The 11,547-nt window shown below is 36.8% G+C and overlaps 1 protein-coding gene across 1 annotated transcript; it reads right to left on the reverse strand.

Moving 5' to 3' along the window:
• Positions 1–463: 463 nt before the first annotated feature.
• On the reverse strand, positions 464–11,336 carry CIBAR1 (CBY1 interacting BAR domain containing 1). The gene is made up of 9 exons (XM_070940453.1): positions 11,279–11,336; positions 9,428–9,662; positions 8,847–8,915; positions 6,934–7,035; positions 6,558–6,563; positions 3,406–3,510; positions 2,425–2,538; positions 1,284–1,403; positions 464–655 (listed from the first exon to the last, which is right to left on the reverse strand). The coding sequence occupies exons 1-9, from the start codon at positions 11,308–11,310 to the stop codon at positions 566–568; spliced, it is 873 nt and encodes a 290-aa protein (XP_070796554.1). The 5' UTR covers positions 11,311–11,336; the 3' UTR covers positions 464–565.
• Positions 11,337–11,547: the final 211 nt, after the last annotated feature.

Below are 11,547 nucleotides of genomic sequence, written 5' to 3' on the forward strand. Positions count from 1 at the left end.
AGTCAATGGAGGAAGCCAGATTCGCTTAATGACTGCATGTTTCACATAACAACTGCAGTGATTCACTTAACAAATGTGGGGGGAAAAATAAAATGAGGCAGAACTCAGTAATTGTCTTGTTTATCAACAGAATTTGGGGCTCAATTGTAGTTGTAAGCTGAGCATTATGTACAGACCAAAGCAAATTTAGATGTTTTGACAGAGGATGGATTCTATAATGCGTCAAAGGAATTTATGAAGGTCATTTTATTTGGTTACAAGGGGATGACTGCTTACATTGTTAATAAATATGAACATATACTTCATTCCCTGTGTTAGTAGATAATCAATGGAAATATCTGTTTTGAAAAGCAAAGAAACCAGGAAACTTTGTGAATCCTTTGTGATTTTTTTAAAAATATCTCAATTTTAGCAACTTTTTGTACATATACTATTAAGAGATCATAAGGTGGTCAAAATAATGCATTTTTGCAGTAATTTTAATGGCTGGCCTTATGATGTCTTAACATGAAATGTAAATACAATTAGTATTTTTAATTTGAGGAATGTTTTGTTGTGGCAAAAGCTATCTTTCCTCCTTAGTGGTTTCAGATTCTTCATCTTCTTCCTCTTCCTCTTCATCTGCCTCCTCTTCCTTAAGACGATTCCTAGCAATCTGCTACCAAAGAACATAAGCTGTTTGAGAACAACTGAAAAGCATTCATTGGAGAAAGAAAACATTTTTGTAAAGTAATTTTTGTATGTAAGGATTCATTGTTGGCAGACTATCCTACACATCAACTATCTATCTGAATTATATTTAATGGCTTACAAATGGAAGTATTTTCAGCCAGATTTTCCAAAATGAACAAATACATATAAGATGCAAAAATAAATTGGCACGTAAGCTTTCAAATTTAAAAATCGGCTTTTAGTCCAAAACATATTGTATTTTACACACAGCTGTTATTATAAATGCTAGCCTCAATATTTGAAAATGGTACTAAAAAGCCTTTAAAATAAGTTCCACTATTATCCCTAATAAGGTTTTCATAAATGATTTACACATCTGATTATGTGTAATATTTCATAAATGATTTACACATCCGAGCATGTGTATTCGCTGTTAGAAATAAAAGGTTTTATAAATTCATTTTTAACTTTACTGAATTGGCAAGAAAAGCAGGCGTTCAAACAATTTGATATCTAATAGATTTCTAGTTAGAGATGATAGATTATTTGGAAAGACTATATTAAAACATTGTAGCTGCTTAATAACAAAAACATTTAAAAACTTTTTTTACCTGAACTATTCCAGTACACGTTCTGGAAGAACCAGTTCTCTGAAGGGGAGATTTAGAATTTGCACGAACAATATCCAAACGGGTTTGATGTTCTGGTGGATAAAGTGAACTCCGAAATACCTGTTAATAAAACTTAAATGTTGATAGTGAGATTTGGAATGCATGCAGCAATTCTGAGGCACACTATTTCTCAGGAAGTTATGATTACCTAAGTACTATGCTGATTTAAGTGATACAAACATCACTTCAACGCATAATTTCTTGGATACTCCCAGTAGACCGCATTTTAATCTGAACAGACTGGTGTAAATCAAAGTAGGATTCTAGGATGTACTGTAAATGGCTTCAAAGAGAGGAAGCTGAACAATATCAGCTCATCTCTTCTGAAAATATGTTACCAGAGATGAACATCAGTCCAAAATCTGGATATTGGTTAGTATGTGCAGGTCAAGCAGGAGAGCTGGTATAACTGAAGTTTCCTTTATCTCTTCAGTACTGAAGAGAAAAACTAGAAATCTATTTTTTTGAAAGGCATTGGTTTTAAATTATTAAAAACAGTTAAAGAAATTTTGGCAGAATTTATGTTCCCTATGCCTGGCTTGTTATATCCCAACTTCTAGATGCGGAAGAATTTTAAGTTAAAAAGGCTTATTTACTTACCTTCCATGTTGCAAAAAAAAAACTTATTTCGAAGTGCTAGCAGCTGGCCAACACTTAAATCAGCAAAAATTATTTCAACACATTCCTTCTCATAACAATTTAGGGAGGCACATTACATTTTTAAAAAGTTGAAATTAGAAAGACAGTAAATATAAATCTATTGTTTCCTGTCACCAAATCTACTTTTTATTTGATAAGATAGATTTAATAAATTGCATCTCTTATGGACAGAATGAGCAAGAATGGGAAGCCTTCCTGTTGCTTATTCAATCTAATTTTTGTCTGCTTTAAAATATATAGACTATAATTACTCCTTGAGGTTTATGTTGAATAGAAGCATATACATTTTTAAATATATTCAATTATCCAATAAAATATTATTTAAATATTAAATTATTTTGCAACAGCTAACTTTTAAAACTGTAATACACTACAAAACCAACTAATTACAACTTTACCAAAGATGCATTTGGTCTCTTACCTCTAAATCTTCATTCTCATCAATATTTTGTATATTTTGAAATGCAGCAGTATAAATTTCTAAGGCTTTTCCATGAAATAACATTTCAATTGTAATGAATTCTGAAAGTATGTTCTAAAAATAAAGGGTAGATTATTATATATACATTTATCTATCTCTTGATTTATGACAGTTGTGGCAATAATTGAGCCATCACTATCAAAACTAGAAAATTCACTATGCTTGAAAAAAAAAACTTATGTTCAATTTACAGTTTGTAACAATCTTTGTATAATTGGTGCCTGTTGTACAGGCTGATTAGTATCTGTCTAAAAGAGATCAGTGCAGCCACAACTTATTCCTGAACAGTTGACTAGAATACTTGTTCTTTCCTGACTTCAACTGGGAAAAGTTCTACACTTTTGTTTGAAGGTTTCTTATGTGAAATGTAACAGCACGGACCAGCTGAGCATTATTTTTTTCCACACATCCTAGTATCTGGCTCAGTGTTAAGTACCGAGTTCCGATTTCATTTATTTACTAAAGAAACTGCCTGTTCCTTAGAATTAATACATTTTAATGTTAATCTATTCAAATACTAATTGCAGAATTAAATTTTGTAATTTTAGTATGAGCAAATTCAGTAATAAATCTAAGCAGTGTAGTTCTTCACTGTAAATGAGGTATTTTAACAGAAGCAGCAATTTGCTGGGGCTAAACTCTATCTCTGACATGCACTATGATTGTTTAAAAACTGCCAGTTTTAATTATTTGGTGAATGTAATTTGAATTCTGTCACTAAAGTTGAACATGCCAATTTTAAAAATAAAAGCAGGAATTATATCCTTTCTAGGGTCCTCATCATATGGAGGCTAACCAACTTGGCTCACCCATTTGCAAGTTCATTAAATGTGTGGAGAGGTTTGTTCCCATTTCAGAAACAGTCCGCAAACCCCACTATCTGTATTGCTTTGTTGCTTTGTACCAGAATTACATACTTACCTTAATATCTTTTATTTTTTGTTTTTCAAAATTATCAATTGTTTCCTCCAACTGCCGACTTGTTCTAGTTGCATCCAGAGAGGCTCTCTGTAATTCACTTTCAGCCTTAAAAATAAAATGATTTTTTTCCTACAACAGATGTTTTCCAATGTTCTATTTAAAAAATATTAGATAAACTGCCTGAGAAAGCATACTGCTGTATCGATAGCCCCTAGATAGCATACTCTTAAATAAATTATATATTTCTCACAATTTGGAAAGTACTATAAACCTTATAGAAAATACAACTCTAAAAATGTTTCATTGCTGTTTTAGGTAAACTATATGGTAAGTATGAAAAATGTTGTAGACAGCAGTGATTGCAAAAATTTATCTAGTGGATCTACACTAGTATATTGTACATAATCAGCATTAGCAGAATTGGAAAAGTGGCGAATATCTGTAGTTTGGGTGTAGGATGAGCCTGATAATGAAATGTTTGGAAAACAACCCACAAGCTTGGAGAATGAACCTCCACCCTCACAACTGGAAAAGCTTGATTTCTTAATCAAATTAAGTATGCTCTATTGGGGAAATCATTAAACAGTCAAACTGATGTAGGAACAGCCTTTTTAAAATGGTAACCTTTTAAGCTCTTTTCTGAATATTAAGTACCCATTAACCATAAATCCCTACTGGAAGTGGGACTCAGTTTTACCATGAGCCAGCTGTAGCTTTAGGATCCTTGGGAAAATGTTTCTAAAGATGTCTAAGATATAGATGGGAAAATGTTTCTATTTTTCTCACCTATAACTTAGAAATATTTACTGGAAACATTATTTGCAATAGATGTGCTGATAAAGCACTATTCTTTCAGTCTTTCATTCCTAAAACTTAATTCAAATGTTTTATGGACGTTAAGCTGATTTGCTGCTGTAGTAGTTTTTAACTTTAGGAGTAATATTTTTCTTAGTATTTTGAGTTTATTTAATGTTTAATTATTTTTATTTATACTACAGATACCCCATCTTTATATCCTTAGGAAATAAAACAATAAAAAATAAAGTTTAAAATACCATAAGAACATTCCATTTAAATCTAGATAGTGCCCATGCAATGAACAAACCACTGAAACCGACCATGAATTGTTTACTCCTAACTCTGGTCATTCTAATCAGTTTTATTTACAAATAATATGTTAGGACTTAAATGATGATTTTTTAAAAATGTGACCAAATTCTGTAGGGTAATATGAAGATGTACAGCAGTTTGGATCTTTTGTATACCTAATTAAATTAGCTATGCAATATGCTTTATGCCAATACTAGTCATTAACTTTAATTATCAAAAATCAATTTAGCTAGCTAACTTATGAATTTTAATAATGTATATTAGTCAGAAAACATGCTACCAAACTCTTTTTTGCCTTCTAAAGAAAGAGCTCTTCAAAGAAAATCTACCACTGATCTTAGTATACAGTGGGGCAAAAAAGTATTTAGTCAGCCACCAATTGTGCAAGTTCTCCCACTTAAAAAGATGAGAGGCCTGTAATTGACATCATAGGTAGACCTCAACTATGAGAGACAAAATGAGAAAACAAATCCAGACAATCACATTGTCTGATTTGGAAAGAATTTATTTGCAAATCATAGTGGAAAATAAGTATTTAGTCAATATCAAAAGTTCATCTCAATACTTTGTTATATATCCTTTGTTGGCAATGACAGAGGTCAAACATTTTCTATAAGTCTTCACAAGGTTGGCACACACTGTTGCTGGTATGTTGGCCCATTCCTCCATGCAGATCTCCTCTAGAGCAGTGATGTTTTGGGGCTGTCGCTGGGCAACACGGACTTTCAATTCCCCCCAAAGGTTTTCTATGGGGTTGAGATCTGGAGTCTGGCTAGGCCACTCCAGGACCTTGAAATGCTTCTTACGAAGCCACTCCTTCATTGCCCGGGCGGTGTGTTTGGAATCATTGTCATGCTGAAAGACCCAGCCACGTTTCATCTTCAATGCCCTTGCTGATGGAAGGTTTGCACTCAAAATCTCACGATACATGGCCCCATTCATTCGTTCCTGTACATGGATCAGTCGTCCTGGTCCCTTTGCACCAAAGCATGATGTTGCCACCCCCATGCTTCACAGTAGGTGTGGTGTTCTTTGGATGCAACTCAGCATTCTCTCTCCTCCAAACACGACGAGTTGTGTTTCTACCAAACAGTTCTACTTTGATTTCATCTGACCATATGACATTCTCCCAATCCTCTTCTGGATCATCCAAATGCTCTCTAGCAAACTTCAGACGGGCCAGGACGTGTACTGGCTTAAGCAGGGGGACACGTCTGGCACTGCAGGATCTGAGTCCCTGGCAGCATAGTGTGTTATTGATGGTAGCCTTTGTTATGTTGGTCCCAGCTCTCTGCAGGTCATTCACTAGGTCCCCCCCGTGTGGTTCTGGGATTTTTGCTCACCGTTCTTGTGATCATTTTGACCCCATGGGGTGAGATGTTGCGTGGAGCCCCAGATCGAGGGAGATTATCAGTGGTCTTGTATGTCTTTCATTTTCTAATTATTGCTCCCACAGTTGATTTCTTCACACCAAGCTGCTTGCCTATTGCAATTTCAGTCTTCCCAGCCTGGTGCAGGTCTACAATTTTGTTTCTGGTGTCCTTTGACAGCTCTTTGGTCTTCACCATAGTGGAGTTTGGAGTGTGACTGTTTGAGGTTGTGGACAGGTGTCTTTTATACTGATAACAAGTTCAAACAGGTGCCATTAATACAGGTAATGAGTGGAGGACAGAGGAGCCTCTTAAGAAGTTACAGGTCTGTGAGAGCCAGAAATCTTGCTTGTTTGTAGGTGACCAAATACTTATTTTCCACCATAATTTGCAAATAAATTCTTTCCAAATCAGACAATGTGATTGTCTGGATTTGTTTTCTCATTTTGTCTCTCATAGTTGAGGTCTACCTATGATGACAATTACAGGCCTCTCTCATTTTTTTAAGTGGGAGAACTTGCACAATTGGTGGCTGACTAAATACTTTTTTGCCCTACTGTATGTAGGTATATATATATAACTTATTTTTATCTTACTGGTGGAACAATTATAAATACAAAAAAACATAATTATCAATAGATCTTATGCTATTGTTTCAGACATAAGACTTACCTGCGACTGAAGGTATTAACAGTAAAGGAATATGTTTTAAGTTATAGAAAATACTACAGCAGTATTTCTGATATTTAAACAATTCTTTCTGTATAACAACTCATCAAGCTTCTAGTTTATCAGACAGAAATTATTGATACCGTTTGCTTTTTAGTAAATCTTGAAACTATAACAAATTAGGGAGCAAAGAAAGTGAATCCCATAAGCAGGTAATTACTTTTAATTGCTGGATAATCAATGTAGCTGCTTGTAAACTAAGGAATTTTAGGAAAACAATGTAAAAGAAATTGTACTTGATTTTTTACATGTACCAATCTTTTTCAACAGTTTAACTATTGCACATAAAGTTTTAAATAAGTATGTGTGCAAAGGATACAATAATATGCCGATCAGATGGATTTCGTTGACGGGTTCTCTCCAGTTGAGATAATTGTTTTGCTTCTCTGTTCTTCGCTGTTAAAGTTGCTTTGAGATCCTCCTGCAAACATATTGTAGGCATTTCAAAAACTATGTTTTTTAAAAAGAGGTTTCTAATTATTTAAATTTTTGTGGCATTCTAAGGCATTTGCTTAGGCTATTGATTAAATGATAATGAGAGGTTGAGGTTATTGCTTTTCGATTAAGTATTTTCCCCAATTTTTTAGAATTGCTTTAGGGTGAACTACTAGGTACCTTTTGTTTTTCCAGCATCCTGTTTTCCAAAGTCTTGGACAACAGATGAGGGAAACAGCCATTTATCATAACTGGATCTTCATCTATTGGTATCTAGAGCAGGGATAAGCAAGGGGCCACTTTCCCCAAAGGGCCACAAGAGAAACTGGAGAAACTGGTATGGAGCCCTCCCCCCCCCCCCCGTGGCCCCACTGATGCCAATGCCTTGTCTCCCTGCCGCTGACGGCCAGACAGGGACAACCAAAGGGCTAGATGTGGCCTTTGAGCCATAAAATGACTAGTCTGATCTAGAGGCCTATTGCTTCTGATCTGGAAGGTACTGACACATAAACTTCATGAGAGTTTATCCCACTTTAAAGCAACTGAATTTGAATAGCTAATGCAATTTGTAGGAACAATTTTTGTAAGAAAACACTTACTGTATTCCATCCAGGTTTTGATTTAATAAGACAAAATATGAATAAGCCTTTTTTACTCATGAATGCAGCCCCAATCCTCTCTTTGTCATGCAAACAAACTAGCAAGTCTATGTTATCTATTTTTTCCAAGATCGACATACAACAGTATATAACAGAAAATATTGAAATAGTAAATCTTTTTTTGATTTAATATTCAGTATATTTATATAAAGGTTTGGAAGAACAAATGAAATTATGATTATATATGCATGCTTCCTGTGTTAAATGTATTTTTGTGTAAATATATGCTTTTGAATTTCAAAGATCCTGGATATTGCCAGTTTTCAATATCTAAACATGCAGAATTTTAATTACATGGCCTTTTATAGATTTTAAGATTTGATTATTTGAATTAAAGACTAGAAACAACAGGTTCTTAGAGAAGTACAGATAGTCCTCGATTTACATCTGTTCATTTAGTGACCGATCAAAGTTACAATTATACTGAAAAAAGTGTCTTATGACCATTTTTCACACTTATGACCATTACAGCATCCCCATGGTCATGTAATCAAAATTCGGACACTTGGCAACTGACTCATATTTGTGATAGTTGCAGTGTCCCAGAATCATGTTATCATTTTTTGTGACCTTCTAACAAGCAAAGTCAATGGGGGAAAGCCAGATTCACTTAACAACCATGTCACTAATTTAACAATAGTGATTCACTTAACAACTGTGGCAAGAAAGGTTGTAAGGGTGCCTTGGTGGTGCAGTGGACTAAGTGCTGTTAAGTGCTAGCACTTAGCTGCCAGCTGCCTGCAATTAGTGCGAGTTCAAATCTCACCAGGCTCAAGGTTGACTCAGCCCTCCATCCTTTCGAGGTAGGTAAATTGAAGACCCGGATTGTGGGGGCAATAAGCCACCTTTGTATAGAACAACACCACTTGGGGGGGGGGGGCGAAAGCCCTAATAAGCAGGTATATACATAAAAGTATGCAGGCTATTGCTATAATGCATTGTAAGCCTCCCTGAGTCTATGGAGAAGGGTGGCATATAAATTGGACTAATAAATAATTAATAATAAATAAATAAAATGGGACAAAATTCACTTAATGAATGTCTCACTTAACAGAAATTTTGGGCTCAATTGTGGTCATAAATTGAGGACTACCTGTACCTTAAAACATGAAAAAGGGAAACAAAGTCTGTCACATACTCTTTTAAGTTTTATGATGGTCCCATAACATTTCAGAGGTTCAACAACTTTAGCTTCAAGTCTTTCCACCTATAAAAAGAGGTCATGATGAATCATTCTAGAATTTTTCATTGCATAAATTCCCATTACTTTCAGTGAATCTGAAATATAGAAAATAATCAAGAAGGAAATAGCAGAGGAAAAAAGACCCTTGCTCTGAAATAAAGAAATCTAATGACATATTTATTAGCATACTCATCATTTAGTTTAAAATACAATTATTAATTTGCTAATCATCTTGTAAAGTGAAAGATTATATTCAAATACAACTTAAACCCACAAACCCTTACTAGGGTATTTTCTTAATATACTGAAAAAAGGGTTTAATTCTCTCTCTGCAAATTTATTCTGGAACGAATCAGAGGGACTACATCAGAAATTATCAAAAGATTGAAAGTTCTGTTTATGGGTAAGTTTCACTGTATGGTATTGGATTCCAATAGCTCTAATAAATGTAATTCATTTTATTATCATGGTCATAACATGCAAACATTTAAAATTTGAGTACTGACATAAGAAAATACATGAACGTAAATTTATACCTCTGCTTGGCGATAATCCTGAAGCTTGGAAAACTCATCTGCAAAATTTTTCAATCCAAACTTTAAATTTGGGGTTTCTGTAGCTGCATAAGCATGTATCTCATTTACTAAAAGGTCTGCTTTGTCTCGTAGCCTGGCAGTTTTTCGTACATATGCTGCAAATATTTGGCATAATTCACCAAAATGTTTTTCCACATTTGAAACAGCTTCCCGTATTTGCTTGGTCTGGTTATCCCTATTTAAAAAAGGAGAATTAAGTTAATAAAGGCAAAGGATAGTGTTGAGAATTATAAACACATCCAACAATACCAGCAAACTTTCAACAGACATGGGGGAAGCAACATTTGTTAGACCTGAGTGTCCATTAAATCTGAATAGAAATTGAACCTATACAGATAAATCTTGATTTATGATCACCTTGGGTGACTGGATGGGAAATAAGACTCTGCCTACAGACTGCAACTGCCCTCAGTGTGCCAGTCGCTTCTGCTGACCTGCTTCCTCTGCCCCTTGGGATTCCCCAGGCCTCCACTGGCTGCTAACCTGTTTGTGGAGCTTCCTGAAAAACAACCACCTAGTTTTGCTAGAATAGCATATATAGGCTATCAAACTATGCTGCATTCTCCTAGCCTTCCCAAAAGTATTTAAGACAGGATTTGGTATTAGGCCTGGGGTTCAGCTGTTCAGATGCAGGCCCTGGTTTAGTTTATTGTTTTAATCAGGACTGTCTGTGAGATTGCATGTTTTTAACTCTTTTTATTGTTTTGTATCTGTATGCTGCCCTAAGTGGAGGGGAATTGCTGGCTATAATAAATGTAAATAAGTAAGTTATACCTACATGAAAGCAACTGCTGTTAGGAAAACCAACTCATTAAACACATTATAGAAAATAAATAATACTTCCCTGCAGTAGTGGCTTGCAAAAGGCAAGGGACATATAAAGATGGATGGATGGATAGATAGATAGGAAGTTATCCTTAACATGAAAGCAACTGTTTTTAGGAAAAGCAACTCGTTAGTCAAACACGTCATAGAGAATAAATAATACTTCCCTGCAGTAGGCAAGTATGTATAAAAGGCAAGGGACATAATCCCTTTGCTTATCACATCGTTTTTGCTGAGGAAAATCTAACACGACCATAGGTTTATTGAAGTCCTGTCCTAAAGGCAAACGGCTCCTCTCGCTCGCCCTTTTCGTATATGCATATGGGAGGGAGACAGCAGGGCGGATTTCAGTTCATTGATCAAAAATCGATCCCAACGGCTTTTGTGCCCAGGGAGAGAAGCTGGGGGAACTTGAATGAGGGGACACGGCCGCTTCTCGCCCAGAAGGCGAGTCCCCGAGCGCGCTGCCACGCCGGTGATGGACCTGGGCGATGAGGGCCTCGCACGCCTCTTTCCTTTCAGGATCAGAGCGCGGATGCCGAGACAGCCTCCAGCGTTTCCCGCCCAAGCGGGGATAGGGAGCTATGGCCCTTTTATGACTTATGGACTTCAACTCCCAGAAATCCTGTGCCAGCAAGTCCTGGCTCGGGAATTCTGGGAGTTGAAGTCCACAAGTCATAAAATGGCCATAGCTCTCCCATCCCTGCCCTAAAGCACGCGCTGGACTACCATTCCCATATGCCCTGATCGAGATGAGGAAGGGGGCTTTTAAACTGACAGACCTTTTCTTCCGGAAGCCAAACCCAAGCCCCCTCTTCTCCTTCAACGGGGCGGGGCGGCCCCCGCCGTACCCGTACAACGCTACCCTCCATTCCGGGGCAAGCACACACCCCACGACAGGGAGCGTGGCACCCGAGCGGGCTCCTGCAGACCGGAAGCCCCTCTTGCCCCTCCGCGACCCGTTACCTGGCGTCCAGCCCCCTGCCCAGCATCAACATGGCGATCGCCACCGGCCGCAGCTGCCGCTGGCGGTTGGCAGAAAGTGGATGGTGTGCGCATGCGCCTCGCTTCTGTCCGGTTGCCCTGGAAGCCAAGCACCGCCCACCCGGCAGCTGATGCGATGCTGCTCTTTGCTTTTCAGAAGAATGGGCGTTTGGAGGCGTTCGAGTCATCCCGGTTGCTATTTTTTTTCTCTTCCTTCCACAATCTTTGGCAGAGTCGGGGAGGATACTTTA

Source organism: Pituophis catenifer, unplaced genomic scaffold (genome assembly GCF_029215685.1).
Source record: "Pituophis catenifer annectens isolate HBS135680 unplaced genomic scaffold, rPitCat1.0.hap2 SCAF_3, whole genome shotgun sequence".
NCBI lineage: Eukaryota > Metazoa > Chordata > Lepidosauria > Squamata > Colubridae > Pituophis > Pituophis catenifer.